This window comes from Ascaphus truei, chromosome 10, assembly GCF_040206685.1.
Source record: "Ascaphus truei isolate aAscTru1 chromosome 10, aAscTru1.hap1, whole genome shotgun sequence".
Lineage (NCBI taxonomy): Eukaryota > Metazoa > Chordata > Amphibia > Anura > Ascaphidae > Ascaphus > Ascaphus truei.
This window is the reverse complement of record NC_134492.1, coordinates 5,907,816-5,935,189: the sequence shown is the minus strand read 5'-3', so window position 1 is coordinate 5,935,189 and position 27,374 is coordinate 5,907,816. Positions and strand designations below refer to the sequence as shown.

Here is a 27,374-nt window from a genome sequence, read left to right as displayed (position 1 = left end):
ATGAGTCTGTCAATATCCTCAATGCCCTAATTAATTAGTTAAACAAGGTCAACAGATAGACATAACATGAAATCTAAACATATTAATCTAAATTCTAATTTTATACATGAGGATAATAAAAAAAACACATAGCGAATACAATCAAAACATAAAGAACAATATGGTGATAAACTGATTAAAATACTAAAAACTATTTCTGTCCTGGTGCGTCAGTTTTTTATATTGTATTTGCACCAAAATAATCTCATTTGAAGTGGCGTACACTCTTCTGACTAATAATTGATGTCACTTTTTTATATTTGATGCATGCAGAAAATGGAGCAATGCATCAAAACAAAGTTCTGTATGTAGAGAAAACAATACAGACCGGCGCCTCAAATGTCCAAAAAGGAAAATAAGTCCAAAGATGTGCTGCATTGTCCAGTACAGGTGATCCAGTTGCTAGACAGCAGGCTCCACAGCAGCAACCGTGATATATAATGCAGGGAAGATAAAGAGAGAAATCATAGCGTGACACTGCATATCTGAAACATGTAACACACACACACACAAGACATACACCACTAACAACACTGACAGAAAGGCTGACAATATAACAGATTTATTAGAACAATTACTAAAAAATGGCAGTGAACTATGGAGCAGGTCTAGGATCCTGTGTGTAAAACCGGAATCCTACTTACAACAATCCAGAGTTTTCAGGCAGTGATAGCAGAAGATGCAGCCCGATATCAGCTGCTCCTAGGCGCGTGGTACTTCTATAATGGCCGCCGGCGCCTCCTCTGATAACTCTCAGGCCGGGCGTCTCTGCAGGCCAACCCTCGCGAGATTTTCCGTCCGGAATGACGTCACTCGCTGGGTGGAGCTATTCGCCGCTTACTGCTTGCCACACGTCTCCGCCGCCGACTGGAACTAGGGATTGATGCAGGGGTCCACTCCTTGTGGTGCTCACTCACCAAATGATTCTCTAAAACACCCAACGCGTTTCGTGCGCATGCGCACTTCAGGGGATCCAGTCGGCGGCGGAGACGTGTGACAAGCAGTAAGCGGCGAATAGCTCCACCATTTTTTAGTAATTGTTCTAATAAATCTGTTATATTGTCAGCCTTTCTGTCAGTGTTGTTAGTGGTGTATGTCTTGTGTGTGTGAGTTACATGTTTCATATATGCAGTGTCACGCTATGATTTCTCTCTTTATCTTCCCTGCATTATATACCACGGTTGCTGCTGTGGAGCCTGCTGTCTAGCAACTGGATCACCTGTACTGGACACTGCAGCACATCTTTGGACTTAATTTCCTTTTTGGACATTTGAGGCGCCGGTCTGTATTGTTTTCTCTGTGTTTCTCACTAACTGTGTTTGGGTTAGTTCTTTTCCTGGCAGCCATTCTATATTTAGTTAATATATTACATTGTGGTTTTTATTGTGTAATATTTTATTTTGATTTAATTTGATATTTTTAGCGTTATTTACACCATTCTTTTTCTCTAGTCAAAGTTCTGTATGTACTTTTTTTTTTAACTTGATACGTCCCCCTTATAATACCAAACTAGCTTTGGTATAATAACGTAAGATCTGAAAAATGACCAACCTGGAACACGGCTCAGCAGGGCTGCAATCCTGATTACCGGTGCATGGCCAAGCGACGATAAGGCCAACAGAGACCACTTTGAGGCCGAGGGAATTAAGGTGAAGCCAGGAGATAGGTAACAATGGCAGGTTTGGGAAGAATATTTCATTTAGGAGTCTTGTTATGTTATATATCATTTTATATTCCACTTTTTGAAAAGAATAGTACGTTTTTCTCTATCAGCTTATAACAGAGGCAACCCCCAGTCCTCAAGGGCCACCCACAGTCCTCAAGGGCCACCCACAGTCCTCAAGGGCCACCAACAGTCCTCAAGGGCCACCAACAGGATGCGTTTTCAGGATATCCCTGCTTTAGCACAGGCCACAATCAGTGGCTCTTGAGCCCCCTGTGCTGAAGCAGGGGTGTCCTGAAACCCCAACCTGTTGCCCACCCCTGGCTTATAACCATTAAAGATCATTACTCGTTGAAGCATTAATAAAGTATCAAGTACTGGTAGAAAAAAACCCCCAGAGCTATGATAGAATAATATCATTACTCTGTGATTGTTTTTCTCTTGCATTTAGTTTCTCGCAGGGGCGCTCTGCTAATTAGACGATGTCTGTTGTAACATGTAATTCTCCATATGACCCATAATTAAGTCCAGCCCTGCTGCAAATTAGAAGGACGGTACCTTAACCACAGAGCTACTTGTCCTGCGTGCCAGGTAACGTCACCACAATGTAATAAAAACAAAACAGAAAGAAGCTTATCTTTACTTGCACAGTGATGCAGGTAACCTTCAGTTACTTTATTGGGAAATTCTTTTGTGCTAAGGGTGTGTCCGCTTCACAACAGTATGCTGATAAAAGTCCTGCCTGGTGCTCCGTTCCTTTAGTTTGTATACAAGCCTTCTGAAAACCCTGTGTACATTCAGCAGGGGACAGACCTAAGGAATCCAACGGACACCTGTGGATACTTCATTGAGCTGTAGAATAAATACAAAGGGAAGATACTTGGCATTGAAATAAATGGTGACAGGGATGCAAGAGGTGTCAAAAAGATTCCGCTCTATACTGTATGCAGCGCGACCAAGTTCAGTCATCAATGACTGCGTCAGCCACTCAGATAAGGCCTTCTACAGCAGAGGTAAGAGATCACAGCGTTATGCGATTTATCTCTTTACTTTGAATCATTTATATAACCTTCATTTTACCTACAGCTGGATTATTGCAGGTCACTTGTAAGTACAGTATTTATTTTATTTAGAAGTAGGCGTGTTTTAAATATACAAATCCTACTTTACACAATGTCAAATATTATATATATATATATATATATATATATACACAGTAAATACTTATATCAGGGGCGGCCAACTCCAGTCCTCAAGGGCCACCAACAGGTCAGGTTTCATGGATATCCCTGCTTCCGCTCAGGTGGCTTAATCTGAGCCACGTGCTGAAGCAGGGATATCAGTAAAACCTGACCGGTTGGTGGCCCTTGAGGTCTGGAGTTGGTCACTCCTGCCTTATACCTATTTATGCTGTTCCCATTGATCAGTTTTAATTTGTCATTACATGAATATCTTCTTGTTAATTCAAGTTACCGTTTATTGAATAATCTGAAATGTACTTTTTTTTTTTTTTAATGAATTTACCTTTCTCTAAAAGTTGGAAAATACCAAATGCGTTTATACATTTTTTTAAAAATGTTTGATTCTCCATGTTTTCCACCAAATTATTTGTTTACCTAAATGATATATTGCTGACTGCTTCTTTAATTCATTACATTGAGTTACATATGTTGCTGTTTCTGGATTTGATGTAGTGCCACCATTGTACATTGTCTGTGTGTAGTAGAACATACTACAGTCAGGATTCCCTAAAAGTTATTAAATCGGCAATAATATTTGACGTTTCGGAAAAATATTCCTAAAATATATGAAGGCATTCTCATAACATGTCATATCCACTAAAGTCTGTTAATGTTAACAGAAGGACTCAGGGCCGGTGCAGCGGCTTCATGCGCACGAGGCGAACTTAAAATGTGCGCCCCCTCCCCCCTCTCTCACTTACCAGGCTTGGCGGCGGCACAGCGGTAGTGGAGGGAGTGGAGTAAAAGACGATGTCAGTGGAGGGAAGACGTTGAGACAGCGGGCGGCAGTGGCCTGGCTGTGGCAGGCGAAAACATCCGATCGGAGCAGGAGCACAGGCGACGGCAGGGGAGGTATGCGCTGTAACACCAGAAGTTGACCGGCGCCTGACTTCCGGCGCTGGTGTTAGAGCGCGTACCTCCCCTCCCATGCCATCTCCTGTGCTCCTGCTCCGATTGGATGTCTTTAATTGCCACAGCCAGGCCACAGTCTCAACATCTTCCCTCCGCTGACATCTTCATCTACTGCTGCTGCGCCCCTAGGGCCCTTCCGCCTTTGAAGACCGCCAAGGTTCGCCCAATGGACGGGCCGGCCTTGCAAGGACTTAGCGTTACGTTAATTAAGTTATAACTGAACTTGGTGTTACTCCTATCCCGACACTGAAATTGGGCTTTTATGGATGGGCGCAACTCCACCGTTTGGCATCATTTAAATAACATAGCGTTATTTCCCAGGAATAATTTATTTCTCTAATCTATAACGTCACGTTATTGGCAGATAACGGAAAGTTATGATACAATAACATGACATAAAGCCTATGCTAATGAGCTGCATTTTGGACGCTGTTTTTGCAGATGGTTAGCTCTGAATACCATGTAGTGCAGCGAACATAACGCCCATTGCTGTTTTAGGTAACCTCACGCTATGAGCCAGATTTAACACCGTTTTGTGGATTTGGGCCTTGAAATTATTTCTGCACAATGGGTGTGCGTTACTCACATACTTTGCATGTGGGAGCTCTGTGATAATGGAGGATATCCATTGTTATTCCATTGAATACAATTTCATGAATGTGGCCTCTAGTGTTTCCGCTAGAACAGAGTATATACATATTATTTCTTTATGAAATCAAGTCAACTAGCAACTAGCATTGCACTGTGAGGCTTCAATAAGAAGGGCCTGAGCGGAGTTAGTAGCCCCAATAAATTATCAATCCCCACCCCTACTCGGACTCAAGGGATTCATGTTAACCTAGAATTTTGCATTATATGGGTCAAACGCAATATATATATAAAGGAAAATGACAAGTGTACAATTTCAGCAGTAGTATATAACTGTATGTAGGCACTTTTAGGTATGAGTACATGTGTAAATCTGTGTATCAGTGACTGTGTACAAAGTTGTGTTAGAGTTCGTCAGTCAGTGCATGTGTTTGTGTATTAATGTGTGGTAGTTCATTTGTGTAGTGATTAAACCGCATCATTTGCTGGCATTCGGCTATGTAACTATTCATCATTAGCAGACAGCTAGCAATGCATTGGTCTGCTTACAAAATATTTATCCACGTTAAATATATTACACATAAAACCAATGTAGGATGTGGCACCATACTGCAGAATATTGTGAGCCCCGTTTCCAAACCGAGAAGAAACATTTCACTGCTTCGAATTCGCACATTTTAGGATAGGAAGCAAATGAACGTTTCAGGATATGAGACTAATAGGAAATGCAAATATAACTTACTCTATGTGTAACCTCATGTTTCCAATGTGTTCAGTTGATAGAGCTTCATGTTTACTGTGTCCCAGAAGAGTTATGGAACTCCAAGTTAAATAACGTCTCCCCGGACCTCATCAATAAGTTCATTTCAGTTGGATTTATAAGGTGAGGAATATCGTGCTATTCTCTATCTGTACATTTTTTATGCCTTGGTATGATCATCTTTCCTCCTGAAAGGATAGAGCAATGGTGCTCAAAGTGCTGTGTGTGTGCTTCTGAAGGGAGGGAGAACACTGGGTATTAAGGTATCATTTAGTTATATACTCAGTCCATAATATTGGGGGCGCACCAGAAAGCCCTGAAGGTTGGGGAAGTTGTCCTAGGACACCCTCCTTCACCTCATTGGGATAGCCCCTTATGAGTGCTCACTGTCTTGTTCACCTCCAGAGTCTCCCTTCCAATGCGTGCCGCTGTATATAGTAAATTCCAGAGATGTAGGTGTGTAGCGCACAGCATCCAAACGAGAGCAGGTCTGGCGAAAACTTTCTTTATTAGCAAGGCATAAAATAGATGAAAGACCTTTAGCATATCACAGGCTTTATTGAAATAATCTCTTTAATCACTCCTTATATGTGCAATCCCATCTATACAGAGCATCTTATACATATTCTTCATAAATCAAAAAAATGGGAAAACTTGAGACATGGGCAGTTGAAATTCAGCAAAAAAGCTCTGTTTAGTTTATCTAGGTAAAAGTTATTAAAACCTCAGACGCAGCAGAGTAATAGTTCGCTTATTTGGGGTGTTTATTCTAGGAACAACACGGACACAAAGGAAGAAAATAAGAGCAGTCTCGTGATCTGTCAGAGCCGCAGCGTCCGTGGCCACAGAGGTTACAGGGGTAAAAACGGTTAAAGGGTTAAAATCGGGGTTAAAGGGGTTAAAATCGGTGTTGGTTTGCACATCCCACAACTAAAAGACAGGATGTTCTTCACATTGTGAAATTCTAGTTCACTTGGGTTGAGCGAGTTGCTGGAAACTGTAGACTGGTGAAGGTCCAACCCCCTTCTCCTGGACATGCTGTAGGAAAGTAATGTATGTTGTCTGTGTATTGTACCTTCATCATTATAAAAAGGGAATAGAGATATGAAAACTTCTTAAAATGTGCTATGCAAAATTTTCACGAATGAGCACATTGCTCCAGGAGCCATGCCGTGCCAGGGACCTGCCGTGCCAGGAGCCGTGCCGTGCCAGGAGCCGTGCCGTGCCAGGAGCCGTGCCGTGCCAGGAGCCGTGCCGTGCCAGGAGCCGTGCCGTGCCAGGAGCCATGCCGTGCCAGGGAACGTGCTGTGCCAGGAGCCATGCCGTGCCAGGGAACGTGCCGTGCCAGGAGCCATGCCATGCCAGGGACCGTGCCGTGCCAGGAGCCATGCCATGCCAGGGACCGTGCCGTGCCAGGAGCCATGCCGTGCCAGGGACCGTGCTGGAGACCATGCCTTGCCAGGAGCCATGCCGTGCCAGGGACCGTGCTGGAGACCATGCCTTGCCGGGGACCATGCCGTGCTGGAGACCATGCCGTGCCAGGGACCGTGCTGGAGACCATGCCTTGCTAGGGACCATGCCGTGCCACGGACCATGCTGGAGACCATGCCTTGCCGGGGACCATGCCGTGCTGGAGACCATGCCGTGCCGGAGACCATGCCGTGCCGGGGACCATGCCGTGCTGGGGACCATGCCGTGCTGGGGACCATGCCGTGCCGGAGACCATGCCGTGCCGGGGACCATGCCGTGCTGGGGACCATGCGGTGCCGGGAACCATGCCATGCCGGAGACCATGCCGTGCCGGGGACCATGCCGTGCTGGGGACCATGTGGTGCCGGGAACCATGCCATGCCGGAGACCATGCCGTGCCGGAGACCATGCCGTGCCGGGGACCATGCCGTGCTGGGGACCATGCGGTGCCGGGAACCATGCCATGCCGGAGACCATGCCGTGCCGGGGACCATGCCGTGCTGGGGACCATGCGGTGCCGGGAACCATGCCATGCCGGAGACCATGCCGTGCCGGGGACCATGCCGTGCTGGGGACCATGCGGTGCCGGGAACCATGCCATGCCGGAGACCATGCCGTGCTGGAGACCGTGCCGGGGACCATGTCGTGCCAGGACCCATGCATGCTGATGACCATGCCATGCCAGGACCCATGTCGTGCCAGGACCCATGTCGTGCCAGGACCCATGTCGTGCCAGGACCCATGTCGTGCCAGGACCCATGTCGTGCCAGGACCCATGCCATACCCAGGACCATGCCGTGCCGGAGACAATGCGTGCCGGGGACCATGCTGTGCCGGAGACCATGCCGTGCCGGAGACCATGCCGTGCTGGAGACCATGCCATACCCAGGACCCATGCCATACCCAGGACCATGCCGTGCCGGAGACCATGCCGTGCCGGAGACCATGCCGTGCCGGAGACCATGCCATACCCAGGACCCATGCCATACCCAGGACCATGCCGTGCTAGAGACCATGCCGTGCCGGGGACCATGCCGTGCCGGAGGCCATGCCGTGCCGGAGACCATGCCATACCCAGGACCCATGCCATACCCAGGACCATGCCGTGCCAGAGACCATGCCGTGCCGGAGACCATGCCATACCCAGGACCCATGCCATACCCAGGACCATGCCGTGCCAGAGACCATGCCGTGCCGGGGACCATGCCGTGCCGGAGGCCATGCCGTGCCGGAGACCATGCTGTGATAGGCACTTCAGAAGGGCACTGTAAATATTAAAGCTGCAATTCAAGCTGTCTTTTTTAATTACATTTTTTTATTTTTTTCATTTAATATGTGCATCAATAGAATCTGCGCACTGACAAGTGATTAGCTAAGTTGCTAATCGATCCGTTCTCCTGTAATCGATCGCTGGAGATTCGGCTCGGGGTTCACTAAATGCATCTTGGCTAATCTTCTGCTGCACTGACAGCCAAAGTTCTGTGGGGAAGATCATGTGACCAGGCAGGTCTCAGAAAGGTGATGCCGTTTCCGAAGGGGAAGGGGGTGTGTCTTTGTAAATGGTTGCTATAGGAACAAAAATGCTTGTTACATTAAAATACATAAAAAATGTAATTAAAATTGCTTATATTTTTAAATGCTACAAGTATTTTCTCATAGTACAGATTTATTTGCTTGAACTGCAGTTTTAATGCTTCGCAAAATGAAACATTTTCTGAAAAGTTTCATGAACAAAGGGCTTAATTCGTCTGGTTTGGCCGACGTAAGTGAAAATGTGGCATATCTCTAAAAGGGAATAACATTGAGACTGTCTTGTTAGGCATCAACTAAACTATCAAAATGAGAAAGGTTTATGAGATTGCCTTTTCGCGGAGTAATCCTTTGACGTACCTAGCTGTCTGTTGCTATGGTACAAAGCTAAGACAAAACAATGATGACCAGGTACTTTGCTCTATCCTATTCATTTTACACTAAAGTGCTTATGTGACATTAATGAACCTTTAATACTTAAAGTCCAATGCACTGATGTCTACTGATGGGATTAAGGGTGCAGTCCCACTTACCAATGTTTGTTGTTTCCATAAATTATAAGCACTCGGATGTGTAAGACTTTCTCTACTGTTTTCAATAATACGTTCCCATTATTTTATAAACTGTCATTTATTATTTTCTATCAAAATGGAAGAAAATGATAAAATCATAAGAAACGCATTTTACTAAACTGGATGATGACATCTGCTCTTGAACTCCTCCTTGACAACGCTCCTTGAGAACGCTCCTTGAGAACGCTCCTTGAGAACGCTCCTTGAGAACGCTCCTTGAGAACGCTCCTAGAGCACTCTCCTAGAGAACTCTCCTTGAGAACGCTCCTTGAGAACTCTCCTTGAGAACTCTCCTTGAGAACGCTCCTTGAGAACGCTCCTTGAGAACGCTCCTAGAGCACTCTCCTAGAGAACTCTCCTTGAGAACGCTCCTTGAGAACTCTCCTTGAGAACTCTCCTTGAGAACGCTCCTTGAGAACGCTCCTTGAGAACGCTCCTTGAGAACTCTCCTAGAGAACTCTCCTAGAGAACGCTCCTTGAGAACGCTCCTTGAGAACGCTCTTTGAGAACTCTCCTTGAGAACGCGCCATGCGAAACGCATGGGAGGTCCTTTTTTTGGACAAACTTTTTGTCATTGATCTAACAAAATACCAGTCTTTTTTTCACTGAAGTCGGGTTCCCGTGCTCGTTTTTTGCCAGCTGTCGCTCCGCAATTTTCTTCTTACTTACTGCTGAAGGGTCTGCATTGGTGACCCAAATTGTTTTCCTCTCTGTACCCCACCAGGGAGCCCCCTCGGGATAAGAATGGAATGGAAATCTGCCTCAAAAATGTCAATGATAAAATCCTACAAGAAATACATTTTAATAATGAACTGGATGTAAGAATGTAGATGATGATATAATAAATGACATTATTTGCACGTAGAGTAATGCACTGTGTTTTTAAGGGTGTCCCCTGATATGAAGCTACGGACCCTGAGAGAAAGACTCGGAGAATTCCTGGGGGATGACGCCCTTGTTGACAAATTTGTGTTTCTAAAATGTGTAGGGAGAAGTATGGCAGTGGTGAGTGACTCTTCCAAGTGGGGGTTTTACGTTTTCTTAAAGCAAAACTGATATAACGAGGTGTGCTAAATCTGCTGTCGGGGGTTTGATGCATGGGGCACGGGGTTTGATGCATGGGGCACGGGGTTTGATGCATGGGGCACGGGGTTTGATGCATGGGGCACGGGGTTTGATGCATGGGGCACGGGGTTTGATGCATGGGGCACGGGGTTTGATGCATGGGGCACAGGGTTTGATGCATGGGGCACGGGGTTTGATGCATGGGGCACGGGGTTTGATGCATGGGGCACAGGGTTTGATGCATGGGGCACATGGAGCTTTTGTTCATAGCTCAAATCCATCGATGAAAATGCAGTGTTGCTACAACCGTTTCCTAACTATGGCTCATTTCAAAGTGAAATGCAAACGAAATATTATTTAATGCAAATATTTAAGCATTTACAGATTAAAATTGCTTGGATTAAATGATGCTGCATCCTTACTCGCTCTATATAGGAGATCTGGTGCCGTTTCTTCCCCACTAGTGTAGACACCTGAGGCACTGTTTTGCGCACCTGTGTCTGTCATGTTGATGTACTTTCTGAATTGATTTCACACTAAAATCAAATCTGCTTTTAGAATAGTCGTATAGGGGCCTGTTCTCTAAGGCTTCATAAAGAAATCGCTGGGCCGGTAACGCCGCCATTTTTGGAGCGTTGCTATCACGGTATCAGAACGCCTCGATTACCTGTGATAGCAAAATTCCCAAAACGGGCGAGTAGCCGGCGGCGTGAAGATCGCCTCTCTGAAAAGGGCTTACCCGGCGATGTGGGCTAGCTGCAGAGAGAGAGAGCCGCCCTGCGCATATCGCAGGCTTTTAATAAAAATGTTAATACTAGTGTACGTGAGCAGGGGGTCTCCGGAGCAGAACTGCGTTGATTTCAGGTTTGTGGACCCCCTGCTTCCCGAGATACAGGCCCCGTTATTGGGTGCTGGTATCTCCTATGCATTTAATTGTCTCGCGTCACGTGACCGTGGGAATAAAATGCATAGGAGATACCAGCACCCCATAACGGGGCCTGTATCTCGGGAAGCAGGGGGTCCCCGTACCTCAAATCAACGCGGTTCTGCTAAGGAGACCACCTGCTCACATACACTAGTAAAACCATTTTTATTAAAATAGCTTCATTACCTTAGCGGGTAATATGGCGATGTTGATGAAGGGGTTAAACCCCCCCCCCCCCCTCAACACATACAGTACTGTAATAAGCAAAATAACTATTATCCAGGGTGAAGATTTCTAAGGGTAAGATAAATATTGACTGTATGTTTTTTTTTTTTTTTTTTGTTTGCCCATTGACTGATAATGTACCTGTGTCCAAAAATACAGTGTCAGGCAATGCATTTTTGTGGCAAATGCTTGTTTTCAATTGATTTGTTATTTTTTCTATTTCTGTTTATTGTTTGGATTAAATTGTTTGGAATTTGGATGGCTTGTTTTTACTACATTTAAGGATTGGTTAGCGTTTTAAATTAATTAATTGATTTGTTGGCTAGTTTTTTTTATTTATTTAATTGATTTGTTGGCTAGTGGTTTTAGTTCTTGAATTGGTTGGATATGAGTTTATTTAATGTAATTCTTATGTTTTGGCATAATATAATTTTTATTCTTTTGCTGTTTTGGTGATAGATAATTTTCATTCATGTGTACTATTAGGCTTTTTAATTATTTTATTCTTGGGGTGTTTAGGTGCTTGTGTATTTATTTTATTCTTGTGTATTTTTGGCTTTAATGATTTGTATTAGGTTAACCATTGAGTGCTGTAGTGGCTTATCATGCCCATATTATATGGGTATGATGAACCACTGTGCCAATCAATGGGTAGAGGGTGGGTATAGTGGGCCTGGGGTGGATGGTTAGGCCTCCTGGGTGGGCAGTGGGGGAGGGTGGGTTAACCCCTTAATTACTATAGCGGTTATTAATCACTAAGGTGATTAATGGGTTAGGGGCTATTAGATTGTATTTTTCATGTACTCTTGCTGGCAACTGAGGACATGGACCTGGAGTATGCTGACGAGGACGCCCTTCGTGGGCGTTTATACCTACCGGTTGGGTAGCGGGAGATGTTAACCCCTTCATTACAATAGCGTTATCAACTGCAAAGGTAATGGAAGGGTTAACTCCACCCGCAACCCCCCCCTCGCAAGACCTAAACGCCCACCAAGGGCCAAATACCACCTCCACCTACCCTTATAATCTTGAAAGTGTCGTTTTATGGCATTGCTTGCATTTGGTTTCAATGATAAAATATAATTTTTTAATTACATGTGATACACATGTGAGGGGCATTCCTAAAAACCTAGAAAAGGTTTGGTTATTGTTATATTTACACCATTAATGTGTAACACAGTAGTTCTCAACTCCAGTTCTCAAGACCCCCCCCCCAACAGGACAGGTTTTAAGGATATCCCTGCTTCAGCACAGGTGGCTCAACCTCCTACTGAGCCACTGATTGAGCCACCTGTGCTGAAGCAGGGATATCCTTAAAACCTGAAATGTTGGGGGTTCTTGAGGACTGGAGTTGAGAACCTCTAGTGTAATGGATTGCTCTCTACAGAAGTATCTCTCGAAGCAGGGGTTCCCCAGAGCTACAATTAAGGGGTTCGGCTGCGAAGACTCCTTGCTTCAATCCTATGTTAAAACATGGAGAAATAAAGGCTGCTTGGATTGCCGCTTTAATGACGAAGGTCCTGACCTTCCAGCTTCACAACTCTGATGAAACACATCTTTAACCTGACAAGTACACAAAGATAACACATTTGTTCTTCAGTGCAGGACAATGCACTGCAGGGTCCCACCCGCAGAAGTGTTCATATGAATTCAGTTACTTACTGAAGAAACTATTTTCAAGGCCCCCGAAAGATTGTCTTGTATGGTGTGTCTGGTTATTTCCCCGATGATCATACAGTATAAGCAGATGATCTTTCTGTTCTGGATCCTGGCAACATTGTTTTATTGTTTTGTGGCCAGATATTTGCTCAGTTTCTCGGTGATGGTGTTTCACAACATGCAAAGCTGTTGCACAACTCAGTTTGGACACTGATATTTCACTATTTAGGTTGACAATAGATTATAAAAAAAAATTGAATTTCTGCCATGTGTCTCTTGGCAGAAGTGTTACACATGCAACCAGCTTCTGTTAACCCTTTGAGTAAAAGGTTTAATCATTTCAGCCTCTCCTGCTCTGTTCCTTTTATAAATCAGTATCAGTGCACTTTAAATTCTGTTACATTCTGACAGTTAATTCACTTACATGTGCATTAGTTTGATCATTTATTGCACACTTCAAGCTACTTGTAAAATTAGTATTCTTATTTTTTTTTTAATAGCTACAGTAGTGGAGCATTTACAGATTAACTTTGCTCAAATTTACATTGATATATTCTTATTATTCTCTTAAAGATTTGAAAATCCACTTGGCCACATGCAAGTTATAGTTATAGTGCCGTATTGTGGCGCCCAAAGCTGTATTATAATCAGTATAACAAGCAAGCAAAAAATCTGTGTCATTCACATATTAATTTCATCATTTCGATGCGTGTAGGTAAAAGCAAAACAAGAACAAGACCTGAAGCTGAAACTATTTGCTCCACCTTATGTAAGTACAAAATAGTTATTCTCCAGTTTTCATTCAGCATATATCATGGGGTTTATTCACAAAACCGTGATAGTGCCGATCAGGGCACTATTGCGTGTAGAAATGTGCAAACTTTTTGGGGGGAACGTTGTATTTTTTCTAACTTTCAAAAGTTTGCAAGCAGTTTCCCTAGTAAAAATATCTGCAGCTTGAAATATGGGTTTTAGGAGAGAGAGTTATACACTGTGTCAAAATGTATTAAAATAGGACTCTCTCTCCGTGCACCAAAAGGCATATCTCAGGGTACATTGTTGTTTTGTGATACTTGACAATTTTGCTTCAATTTTGTCTGAACATTTTGCCCTTAACAAATTTGGGCGAGTTGCAGACCTCTGTAATCACACACAATCTCCCGTTGACTTTGGCACTCGATCGGCACTAAGTGTTCATGTTTGTTCTGCTTTTTAGGCCATACAACCAGAATTGTATCTACTTCCTGGAGCAGATTATGAGGGAAGTACTTATGGGTCATCCATCACGCCAGATGACCAGCAAAATAGCGCTGAGTATACTGGATTTAATGGGTCTGTACTAAAAGGACTGACTGTTCCTGAGCGGGACCAGTCAATTAGTCCTAATGAAAGTAATAAGAAAGCAGCCGTACATTCTCAAGAGGAAAAGGACGATGATACTTTTATATGGAACAGGAAAGGACAGGAGGTTGTGCCAAACATAAATATGATACAGTATCAAGGAGACGTTCAGAGCAAGGAGAACCACATTGTATCCACGAGGAAAGGTACTGTATTACTGTATATAGTCGCTGCAGTTCTGATGATGAAAATAAGAATCAGAATCAGAATGCATTAATCATGGTGAGAAGCTGGTTAATATACAGTGAATAATATATCAACTTCCTGCAATCAAATATGAGGGTCCTGTCTTATTTAGGGTTGCCAGGCGGCTTCTCCAAAAATACTGGACACAATGGTGACAGGTGCGACGCGCTCGACACACACACACTGCTATCTGCTGCATGCTGTTTCCTCCTCTCCTTGGCACCATCCCCAGGCTCCTGACAGCTACTCCTGATTGGCTGCTCCTGGGTAATGCAGCCAATCAGGATGGAGGCCGTTGCCCAGCCCACTAGCCCTGCTCGCTCCCTGCGCAGGGAAATCCCGCGCCCCTGCCCAAGCCGGTAAGGTCACTATGTCCAGAGAGGTAATACTGGACACATACATGTCCAGTATTACCTCTATTTCTTTACTGGACAGAGTGTCCATATAAAGAACAGTCCGGGTCAATACTGGACACCTGGCAACCCTAGTCTTATTGAATGAAATGAACTGTTTTTACTGAGGAGGTCATACATTTGAGATGAAATGTCTGTTTTTCAATAGAGAATTGAAATACATGGACTGCATGGAGCCTTCAGCAATTTCTTAGTTACCCAGTGGCGGACTTACGTTTCTGCCGCCCGCTGGCTTGGGGACGGCCCACTGCCTTGCATAGTGATGTCATGACATCATTATATATATAATTTTGTATCATTATTACTTGTTTGGCTGTTTCCAAGATAACGTCTCTCTTGATAGTGGAGCTTCCCACGCAGTGATGATGGTAAGATACAATACGGGTTGACTGATCTATAATGTCTAATAGGTTTTGGGTACTAATGAGGATAGAATTACAACTTGCTCTACTTTGTAATAAAATATCTCTTTGGTAATTTGTTGGCAGCTAAGACTTTGGGGTTTTAATTTGCACAATTCTGTTTTCTTAGAAGAAACCCCCATTGTTGCCGGTAAAAAAATGGAACATGATTGTGTATCCAAAGATATTAAGAAATTGCCGGGAAGAAACACAACAACGGATTCTGGGATTTCCGAGTCACTCGGGGACAGGGAATTAGAAAATCCTCACTGGAAACGGTAACAGGAACTGATATATTTTAACACAAAATGAGAAAACTACAAGTGCCCTGTAAGAGATGTGTGCAGAGGTACATGTATGTATGTATGGCACTATGTAAGAGACGTGTGCAGAGGTACATGTATGTATGTATGTATGGCACTATGTAAGAGACGTGTGCAGAGGTACATGTATGTATGGCACTATGTAAGAGATGTGTGCAGAGGTACATGTATTGTGGCAGGACGGCCTGGCGGCGGGGTCAGTAAGACGCTAGACATGATGGGAAACTTTAAACACTAGTGGTTTATTAGCCACAACCAAAATAAGTACGGGTGCACTGTCCCTTTAAGAAACTACTTTCTTGAAAATTAAAGCCTAGTCCCGTTAGGGACACTAACTCACTTCTTGAGCCCTTACTAACAGGACATCCAGCTAATCTGGTCATGCCCAAAACATGCTACACAAAGGATAACGATACGTATAAGAATAAAGTCTTATCTGTTTTGCCGCTCCAGTAGCAAACAGGAACACGGTTCCAGGGAGCAGGCTGTGTCCGTCCTCGCAGCGATCTTGATCTTTATCCTGGGTTGGGGTCCCAGCTGGTCCCAGCAGCAAAGCTCCTCGCAGGACTGGGGGACCAGAGCAACAGCAACGGCTTCCTAGCCGGGAGAGTTCTCTCCACCTTCCTGTGGAAAAACAAGCTCTCTGTGTGTGTGTCACTTCCTGCTTTTAAACCTGCAGTCTCTCAGGCCTCCTGCTTAATTAGGCTGCAGGTGTGCTTCTTTCTGTCTGAGGAGATTAACACGCTGTGAACTGGCTGCAGCGTCTCTCCATTCACTGTCACAGCCTACTGAGTCAGTAACTCTGTCACAGTATCTATGTATGGCATTATGTAAGAGACGTGTGCAGAGGTACATGTATGTATGTATGTATGACACTATGTAAGAGACGTGTGCAGAGGTACATGTATGTATGTATGACACTATGTAAGAGACGTGTGCAGAGGTACATGTATGTATGTATGTATGGCACTATGTAAGAGACGTGTGCAGAGTTACATGTATGTATGTATGGCACTATGTAAGAGACGTGTGCAGAGGTACATGTGATGGAGACCGATTAAGGTGAAATTATCTTGGCTTTATTGAGCCTGTTCCTTTATCCAGGCAACACATACAAAAACAACAAAATAACAAACCCCTATCCCTGTGTAAGGGTAACTTACTTCCCCAGATACTATCTGCAGGACTGGAGGGATATTCCCATTACCAGCCTATCACCCCAAAGTCTCAGGAGGTACCTTAAGCAGATGGCCCTGCGTGTCAGTCTCTGGCAGGTTCCTGGGTCCTCTGTGTCCAGGAAATATAGGTCTCTGGGTGTCTGGGTGTCTTGATCTCAGCACAGCCTTTGTGCTCAAGACAGTGTCTGTGTGCAGGCTTCTCTGCTCTCCTTCTGTCAGCCCAAATGTGAGCTAAGGAATCTCTCTCCTGTGTCTCATATGAGGCTTTTTACAGAGCTCTCATTAGTCCAGGTGGAGACTAGTTAATTGAGTGGCTGCAATTAACTCTCTGCTGGATTCTCAGAGCTCTGAGGCTGCTTTATTTAAACAGGGATACAGTATGTCCCGTTTATATGCCCCCCACCCCGTTAACATGCTAAAATGGGAATGGAATACATTGAAAGTATTGTGTTCCAGTCACATCCTTTAAATAATTCATAAGCTTTTTAAATTCAGGTATGAATATCTAGTTCTGAAGAACACAACGTGAAACACCAAAGAATACACAGTGTGCAGTGTTTAACGTTTTTTTTTTGGTTAAGGAACCCTATAATTATTCCTCTCTAATAGCGCGTCTGAGATCAGATGCAATGTAAGGATCCCCAACCCTCTCTAATAGCGCGTCTGAGATCAGATGCATTGTAAGGAACCCCAACCCTCTCTAATAGCGTGTCTGAGATAAGATGCATTGTAAGGAACCCCGACCCTCTCTAATAGCGTATCTGAGATCAGATGCATTGCAAGGAACCCCAACCCTCTCTAATAGCGCGTCTGAGATCAGATGCATTGTAAGGAACCCCAACCCTCTCTAATAGCGCGTCTGAGATCAGATGCATTGTAAGGAACCCCAACCCTCTCTAATAGCACGTCTGAGATCAGATGCACTGTAAGTAACCCCAACCCTCTCTAATAGCGCTTCTGAGATCAGATGCATTGTAAGGAACCCCAACCCTCTCTAATAGCGCATCTGAGATCAGATGCATTGTAAGGAACCCCGACCCTCTCTAATAGCGCGTCTGAGATCAGATACATTGTAAGGAACCCCAACCCTCACTAATAGCGCGTCTGAGACCAGATGCATTGTAAGGAACCCCAACCCTCTCTAATAGCGCGTCTGAGATCAGATGCATTGTAAGGAACCCCAACCCTCTCTAATAGCGCATCTGAGATCAGATGCATTGTAAGGAACAACAACCCTCTCTAATAGCGCGTCTGAGATCAGATACATTGTAAGGAACCCCAACCCTCTCTAATAGTGCGTCTGACACCAGATGCATTGTAAATTCTTCTTTATTTGGTACAATTTTCAAATGACCTGAGAATTGCAGGGAACCCTTTAGGGGAGCCCGGGGAACCCAAGAGTTCCTAGGAGCCCTGGTTGAAAAACACTGCGGTGGCCGCTGACTGAGCAGGGAAAGCTGCAGTTATTCCATATCTGCAGTTATCATGGCTGAGAAAGAAAGCCATTTTTAGAACCCAGGGGCCTGGAACTCATTATTTCCAATGTAGTTGCTTTATAATGAGCCGTTCCTCCTACTAGGGTTTTTTTGGCCCCCTGTTCTTTTTCATGTTTTGGAAGCGGAGGTCTCTAGAGCTGAAACGTGTTCATTTCAGCTCCGGGGATCCGGAGATACATACCTGAAGTAAAAGATGGTTTTCTCTTGAGAGATAGATGCTATAATTGTGGTTTTATGCCCTGAGTAATGTTTTTTTCCCCCAGTTCAATTTGAGTGGAATTAAATAATATATTTTCATGCGCAGAAATGTATTGTCTACAAATGAAAGGACATTAGTACAACGTCATAATGTGTGGGTGGATGATATTCAGATTAAAGACATACATTATGGGAAATACAATGTTACAGGAAGAATGCTTTTTGTTCACTTCTCTTTTTCCTCTTTGTCTTGAAAGTCTTTTAATTTCCTTTTTTGATCTTCTTGGCAGTGATTTGTAATGTACGTGGCATTTATGTTTTTACACTCGCTGGATGCTATCCTATTTTTTTTCTGCCTGCAGTACGGTGTTAAATTAGCAGGCTTTTCTTTATTGGTGCATTGTAAAAAGGGGAATTATATCAAACTGTTTTCATGATGTTATCTCTACAGATCTGAATCCCTTTTTTATGTTAAATGATCTGTACCAAGTTCTAAAATTATTTCCAACCATAAGTGACAAGTACACCGGGGCTCGGTCCTTATTGTCATTTCAATATTATTCTTTAAAGCAGCAATCCCTGTAACTGACCCCCTTTGTGCTGTATGGGAATCAGGGGTCCCCGGGAGCTGATCCGCACTGTTTTCAGCTCTGGGGACCCCTGGTTCTGAGACACTTAGCAGTGAAGTTACTGGTATGACTTCCTGGTTTTTAAAGGGGATTTAAATAGTCGTCCAATAGGAAGTCCCGACCGATGATGCTGCAGCTTCCTATTGGCCCGAGATTTGGAAGCCATTTTGCTTTTCCATGGAGGGAAATTCAAACCCGGTAACTGCACCGGTTAGTACCTCAGGGACTTATGAAGCTGAAAATAGTACAGTTCAGGTCTTGGTGATCCCCCAGTGGGCGGAATTTTCTGCTTTAAAGTATCAAGCTGATCGATCAGTAAAGATTCTGCTTCCCAGATTGGATTTAAAGCGCCATTTCATTTTCAATCTTAGTAAAATTATGTTTAGGTGAAATATTAATTTAAAAACAGCTTTTACTTCTGGCTTAAGAGAAAATTAGATAATAATTAACATTATTATTGTTCTTGATTTGTTTTCCATAAGCCAAGAGCAGTTATCATCGACAGATCTTGCAAAGAGTCCAACTGGAAAACAGACTGATCAGGTAACATGCTACAGTAATAATGTTTAGTATTATTATTATTATTATTATTAATAACTAAGGTGTAGAAGGCTTCTGCAGCATTAATATGAAATTACTAAATAACAACAACTTGTGACTCGTGATGTATTTGATTAGGTTGAATAGAAAAATAAATGTAATGTTTAAAAAATAAATAAAAGGTGCATTTTTTAGTTTGCATCTTAAAGTAAAACAAATTGTTGAACCATCTATATCAGTTTTTTTTAACCAGGGTTCCTAAGAACCCTTGGGTTTCCCGGGCATCCCTAAAGGGTTCTCTTTAACTTTCAGGTAATTTTCAAATTGTACCAAATACTGAAGAATTTACAATGTATCTGATGTCGGATGCGCTGTTAGAGATGGTTGGGGTTCCTCAGAGTTTCACATAGGGTTCCTTAACCAAAAAAAGGTTGGAAACCATTGATCTATATCACGTCTTTAGCATGTTTAGCTGTTATGCACAGAAATGTTTTACAGTCCTCCAGCAGGTAAAGTCTCACTGAACCATAACAATGTGTGGGCTGAGTTACTAATACAGATTTAGATCCTATGAGGCATAGAATGGGTTGTGTGATGAGTTTGTGCATATTGCCAAGTTGGTATGTTATTGTATCTCTTATCTTTCTGTACATGTTGCATATCTATGATATATGTTTACAGTTTGGTGATAATTCTCCTAGACTTCTACTTCAGCCAGCACAATACCTTTCGCCCCCATTTCCTCCTGTGCTGGCTTTTCCTACAATCAAGTCTCCAATAATCAAAGTTCCAACCCATAGTAAGTAGAAAATAATGAAGATCATTGATTGTAATGGGAGTTAAGACGACCTAATGCTTGGAACAATATCGTGAATTTGGCCACTTGGGTGTTATTTTTAAGAGCATATTAAGGCACAACAAGGACTAAAAACAGCTCCACTGACAAGATTAAAAATATAATTACTTTGAATGAGATTGTATTCATTGGTAAAACGAATGGTTTGATAAATACTGTAGCTCTTCCATTTCAATTGTTTGTCTACTATATATACATATTTCTCCTGGGGAGAGTCTAGTGGGAGAACTCTTAAGACGTTGTAGTACGAGTTTGAAAGTATTTGCAAAATTCCACCTTTTCATACAATTAGATAAAATAAAGCGACGTTGATTTTTCACTCAAAAGAAGAATTAGCAGGCACTAACATAAGTGAAATAGTGAGAATGTATATAACGGAATACGTCACATAAACTAGAACCATAGGGGAAAATAGTGGAAATTTAGGAGGTTGTGATACAAACATAAAATGTCTTTATATATGTTATTTAATGTGAATCTTTAAGGTCTAACAAGTTTATTCCTGGTGGGAAAAAGGCGATACCAGAAACTCATGTTAACTGACATTGGTGAAGAGATCTTACCTTGGACCTTGGATACATAAAATGTATCTCCATTTCCCCTGGTACAATGAGGCGTTGACATCACCACTACAGGGTCTACATAACCCAGGTCTTCCAGTGTGAAACGGAGCAAGAAATAGCAACATTTACTTTGATAGATTTTGGAGCAATTTATTTTGCTCTCGTTTTGCAGCCGGGAGATATTGATAAATAGGCCATTTACATGTAAAATGTATCACGTGGAGGTGTTTTCACTCCGTTAGATGTAAGTTTCCGAGCTAGGCGCAGTTTCTGCCTTTGTGGCACTAGTAAAATAAATAAAATTAGATGGTATTAGAATATATAAATATCCATATTATGTCATGTAACCAATCTGCATATTAATTACTGATACAAGTGATGCTAATGGATGCAATCTTGTTTGATTAACTAAAACAAACTTCTGCACAGATGATATATAGGCCCATATTTACTAAGCAGTCTTCTGCCAAAGACACCCATCGGCGCTGAAAGGCCCCTTACAGTCTATTGATTTCAATTGGCTGTAACGTGTCCTCCAGCGCTGGAGGCCGTCTTAAAGCAGAACACTGGTAAATATGGGGCTTAATGTTTGCAATGGAAGAGAAGATGTTTGAACATGTAGGACCTCTTGTACGGGTTTATTGTCTAGGAGAAGCGGTCCAGGAACAGCTAAATCAGTTAAAGGAAGAGAGAAATCGTCTGGAAAAATCAAGGGAGGAGCTGGTCAAGAAAGCTAAAGCATTGTTAGAACAATACAAACTGAGGAGATATCAAGGTACGAGCTGCATGTATTTTTACAGGAGCCGGCTTGCAAAGGCTTAAAGCAGGCCTGCACAACTTGTATAGTGAGAAGGGCCGAACTGCTCCAAAGAAAACTGATTTGGGCCGCACGGGTAAAATCATCATCATCATCATATTTCCCCCAGCACCCCTCATCATTATCCTCATCATATCTTCTCTCCCCCCCCTCTCACAGATCATCATATCACCCCCTCCACACCCAACCCCAACCCACAGACACTGACCTGCACAGACACTGACCTGCACAGACACTGACCTGCACAGACACTGACCTGCACAGACACTGACCTGCACAGACACTGACTTGCACAGACACTGACCTGCACAGACACTGACCTGCACAGACACAGACCTGCACAGACACTGACCTGCACAGGCACAGACACTGACCTGCACAGGCACAGACACTGACCTGCAGAGACACAGGCACAGACACTGACCTGCACAGGCACAGACACTGACCTGCAGAGACACAGACACTGACCTGCAGAGACACAGGCACAGACACTGACCTGCACAGGCACTGACCTGCACAGGCACTGACCTGCACAGACACTGACCTGCACAGACACTGACCTGCACAGACACAGACCTGCACAGACACTGACCTGCACAGGCACAGACACTGACCTGCACAGGCACAGACACTGACCTGCAGAGACACAGACACTGACCTGCAGAGACACAGACACTGACCTGCAGAGACACAGGCACAGACACTGACCTGCACAGGCACTGACCTGCACAGGCACTGACCTGCACAGGCACTGACCTGCACAGGCACAGACCTGCACAGGCACTTACCTGCACAGGCACTGACCTGCACAGGCACAGGCACTGACCTGCACAGGCACAGGCACTGACCTGCACAGACACAGACACTGACCTGCACAGGCACTGCCACACTGCCACTGCCACACTGACAATGCCACACTGCCACAGCCACACTGACACTGACACACTGCCACACAGACACACTGCCAATGACACACTGCCACGAGGGGGGGGGGGGTGGGAGGAGGAGGAGGGGGAGGGGATGAGGAGGAGAGGGGGGGGGGGAGGAGGAGGGCATCGCAGGCCGCACATGGAGTCCAGGTGGCACGCGGGCCGTATGTTGTGCAGGCCTGGCTTAAAGGATGTCCTTGTATTACAAATAACGGTCATTTATGTATCCTACACACCAATTTCTCAAAAATGAATGTTTATATATATATAGAGATAGATAGACAGACACAGCATAAATATGATTCACTGAGCTCTGTTAATTTAAGGCACATAAAGTGCTATTACCTAAAACAGGAAGGACCAGTATTTTAAGAGTTAATGACTTATTCATGAAGTTAATTACATGCAAAAATAAAGGCCATTAGCACAGGATTCATTTACATTGTCTAAGGATAGTGTTGTGAAGTTATTTGTGTCTTGGCGTTACTCCCATAGGGAAGTAACTCTCTTTCCTGGAAAATCCCTATTTTGGGGTCGGAATGGGAGAAATGCAAGTTAGGTGTGACTTACATAATATATTATTATTTCCTGGCGTTAACATCAATGGAGCTTCGTGAACATGGCATGAATATTAATTAGGCTATAAAAAGCATTTTTCTACTGTTGGTGCGCCATACCTAATCATTTCCTAATCACTGTGTGGATTTTTTAGTTAATCCCTAAAGAACTAAACAAAAGGTTTTCCCCACATAAATATCCCTGACAATGAACAAAGGGAAATCACATTTGAAAGAGTAAATTCACTTTTAATTATATACCATATATACCATGTATCTGTCCAAAAATGTAATTTATCTTATCCACAAAATTTTTGCACGATCTCCTTATAACTCCTCAGCCCCTGAATTATTTAGTTTTTTTCCCACCGGAAATCGCAGCGTTTATCACACATTTCTCACAGCACGAGATTCCTGGAAAAAGAAATATTTTGAAACAAAGAAGGCCACATGTATGCTGGAGGAGACTTTGCACAAGCGCCAACGCGACTTCGAGGTTTACTACCAGAAACTGCTGACACAGCTTGCAGCCCGGGACAATAAAATACGCTCAAAGTATCCAACCCTGGCTGCTAATTCAAAGGTAAAGTGAACCAGTTACCACCGTCTCATAGGAAGGGTTGCAGTTGCAGTGATGTTGTGTTGCCAGATATTGATTGTATTTTTTACACAGATCCCCTTCCTTTGTCTATTCATACTGTTCTTTATTCTAAGTACCCAAACCACGGTTCTGGAATGCACATTTATAACCCTTTTGCAGTGAGAAGGGCCTGCAACGATTGATTAGGTTTAGGAAGTCCTTCAAGGAATCCGGGAACCAAGTACATTGTACTAACTAAAAGGCCAGTTCAGATCCATCACCCAACATGGGTTGTTGGCCTATCCAGCTGCAAATTGGTTAACTGTGCAGCAGTCCCACTTCTTCCTAGACACGTGTATGAGTACTCTCTTAAATCTTAGCTACAACCAGGGTTGCCACCTCCGGGTTTGACCCGGAGACTCCGGGTTTCAGGTACTTTCCTCTGGGCTACGGCGGCGGGTTGCGGCGTGCTGCAGCTGCGGCATCCGTATCTCCGGTATTCTCCGGTAATCTTCTGCAATTCCCCCTCCAACTGCACTGAACATGGCTGCGCGGCGTCATGTGACGCAGTGTTGCCATGGCAATGGGATGCTATATGACATCATGACGCTACGCGGCTTCATTTGCCATGAAATCACAGAGTGTCCCATTGCCATGGCGTCATATGACGCCGCGCGCCATGGTCAGTGCAGTTGGAGAGGGAGTTGCAGCAGGATGCCGGGAGACGCCACCGCAGGACGCCACCGCAGCACGCTGCCAAGTAAGGGATTTTTTTTCTCCTCCGGGTTGGCCATCAGTTGAAGGCGGCAATCCTGGCTACAACCAGCACCATGTTCACTTGCAATACATGGTTACTGGGTAGGAAGAGAATAAGTGTTGACTACAATAGCAAGTTCTCCAAGTGCCTCCTAGTTGCCACCAATGTCGGAGAGACATGAATCCTTAAAGCAGCAGTGCAAGCTGCTGTTTTTTTTTGTTTACAGTTTATTTTTCCCCCTTTAATATGTACATCAATACAGCCCACACAATGATAAGTAATTAGCTAAGTTGCTGATCAATCTGTTCTCCTGTGATCGATCGATGAAGATTCAAGTCAGGGGTTCACTAAATGGCTGTCAGTGCAGCAGAAAAGGACCAAAGAGGCAAAGTTCTGTGTTGAAGATCATGTGACCAGGCAGTCACTAGATACAATTGGTGCACTGCTAGAGAGAGGGCAGGGCTCAGAAAGGGGTGTACCAGAGCCTGTTTCAGAAGAGGATGCAATTTTGTATATGGTTGCTATAGAAACAAAAATGCTTGTTCCATTATAATACATTAACAATGTCCTTCAGAGTGGTTTTAAAAGTAAAAAATAAATGCTTAAATTATGTTCTCATAGTACAGAACTGATTTATAAAAAAAAAAACACACAGGATATTGCTTGGTCTGCAGCTTTAAGAGATGCCAGTCCCAGGATAATATTTTTATTTTGTGGAACCCTAGATTAATTTGGTGTGCGCAGAAGATGTTTTTAAGTACAGTCAAGCCTAAAATCAAAGTGAACTAATGCATGAAAGGTTAAATGTAACAGTTTGGTATAATTAAATAACAATCGTGACACATTGTTAATAAACCAACACAATTTTGCATTGCCAAAATGTCAAAGCATTACATGTAACATCGTGTCTGTCCATTACCAGCCACCACAAACAATAACATGGGTGATGCATTTCCGTTGCACTAATAAAGCTGCAACATTACTTATCCCTTTGTAATGACTGTATTAAAGGCACGTTGTTCATTGACTGTTTTTCTTTGTTGTGTAAAGATTCCATCCCAAGTCAAATAGAATGCAGAACAAACTGTTCTAATTACAGAAGTGAAGAATAAAAGCACATACATTTTCCACAGAAAGCAAATAATATTATCACTTGTTCAGTTTAATGCATGCTGTTTCTCTCGCTGTAGAATCGTGTAATAATACAGATAACTACAAAACAACATGACATTGATCAACTGAAGCGCAAACTGGATAATGCAAGAATTAAACTCATTATTGAAATGAAGGTAACTATATTTTACTTAAATAATGAATTGCTCACACTATACGCACTTGTTTGTATATTTCCTATAATATATTTTCAGATGAGAAAGCAGGCATCGTTGGACTTGAATGTACTGAAAGCTGAACTGGCCCAGAAGAAAGCCCAGTCCTCTATAACAAACCACCCTGTGTTTGCACGATGAAATATATATATATATATATATACAGTGTTCGACAAACCTATACATTTGCTCGCCCCGGGCGAGTGGATTTAACCCCCGGGCGAGTAAATATTGACCCAAGCAGCACACGTTTGGTACTAGGTGGCGAGTAGATTTTTTTGTGTGGCGAGTAGATTTTTTGGTGATTTGTCAACCACTGTATATATATATATATATATATATATATATATATATATATATATACACATATACACACACACACACCTAGAGGCTATGAACTTGCAGCGACTGTACGAGCATCAGATCCACTCCGAGCACAATTCATCAAGAATCACCACTGCAGTGTTCGTTTGACTGAACATCACTTTATTACTTCCGCTGGTAGCAATTCTTCATTGTATGCGACTCCTTGAATGTTATATACAAATCAGACAGACATTATATTGGAGCAATTATTTACATTAGATGGCACGCAGAAATGATTATTGCTGATAACCATATTTGTAATCACGATCGTGTTGAATCTTATACTTCTGTTATACATTCAGCGGGCTTCATTTTGTTGTTCTGTAGCATTGCATTCAGTTTTGTATATTTGATATTGTAGGATAACTTTGGATGCCTACACCTTGAGATTTGGACTGTAGGGTTGTTATTTCTCCTGAATTAAGAAAGCGGGTGGATCAAGGGGTAAGTCCTAATGTTAAAAGGTCAGAGCTTTGCCATTTGTAAGAAGTGAACAAGCCTATTGTTCACTAGTGATGTAACTAGTGACACCTTGCGTGAGCACGCAATGCAAGACAATTATTCATGGTTCCGGGCTCTCTCACACAGTGTTTCCTACTCTCTCTTCTTCCTACCTTGTACCCACTGCTTTCTTCTCCAGCCTGGACACGTGATATGTTTGACCCTTTTAAACATTTACTTGCACACCAGTTGTCAGATAGGCCTTACCATGGCCGGATTATATCATGACATTGCCGAGAGTCATCAAAGTCCGGTCCGTGCTATCGCGCCCGAATATGCAACACTGCTATTAAAGTTAATGGCAGATATCGCCAATTCGGCACCGTAGCAGAGATCGCGCTTGATGACTCGGCCTATGTTTTTTTTTTAATGTAGTGAGTTATATGGAGGTATTTAACTAACGATATGTTTAAAACAGTGCTCAATCATGTTTTTACTCCTACGCTAAGGAAATGGATTGTTGTGTTTTACACGGTCTTAGGTTTACAATAAAGATTGTGTTTTCAATGCTGGTTATCTCAATATTATAGTACTACAGGTATGGCACGGCCCATTCAAACTCCACTATACAAAGTGTGCGATTTGAAACAATTTTAACAGCAATACAGCATGTCTATTCTGTAGGTCTGGCATATCGTATTGCTCAGTGCAGTAAAAAAAGGCAGATTGATCAGTTTTACCCTACTTATATGATAATGCCCTAATA

General features: G+C 43.3%; 1 protein-coding gene across 5 annotated transcripts; it reads left to right on the top strand.

Moving 5' to 3' along the window:
- Window positions 1-1,891: 1,891 nt before the first annotated feature.
- SPATA1 (spermatogenesis associated 1) lies at window positions 1,892-27,175 on the top strand. 5 transcript variants are annotated; one of them, XM_075615662.1, is made up of 12 exons: window positions 1,895-2,715; window positions 5,220-5,326; window positions 9,663-9,780; window positions 13,365-13,418; window positions 13,866-14,196; window positions 15,184-15,328; window positions 19,357-19,417; window positions 20,096-20,213; window positions 21,456-21,608; window positions 23,541-23,719; window positions 25,664-25,762; window positions 25,841-27,175. In XM_075615662.1, the coding sequence occupies exons 1-12, from the start codon at window positions 2,647-2,649 to the stop codon at window positions 25,940-25,942; spliced, it is 1,536 nt and encodes a 511-aa protein (XP_075471777.1). In that variant the 5' UTR covers window positions 1,895-2,646; the 3' UTR covers window positions 25,943-27,175. The 5 variants fall into 5 exon arrangements, 4 of the variants coding, with proteins under 4 accessions (XP_075471777.1, XP_075471780.1, XP_075471776.1 ...); XM_075615661.1 differs by having other exon boundaries at window positions 2,126-2,715; window positions 15,181-15,328; XM_075615664.1 differs by having other exon boundaries at window positions 2,144-2,715; window positions 15,181-15,328; window positions 21,483-21,608.
- The last annotated feature ends 199 nt before the right edge of the window (window positions 27,176-27,374 follow it).

Coding starts and splice junctions, on each gene's coding strand:
- SPATA1 (XM_075615661.1), top strand. CDS start 2,647: ATGCAGCGCGACCAAGTTCAGTCATCAATGACTGCGTCAGCCACTCAG. Junction 15,329..19,356: donor GAAAATCCTCACTGGAAACG/GTAACAGGAACT, acceptor GTTTTCCATAAG/CCAAGAGCAGTTATCATCGA. Junction 25,763..25,840: donor AACTCATTATTGAAATGAAG/GTAACTATATTT, acceptor ATATATTTTCAG/ATGAGAAAGCAGGCATCGTT.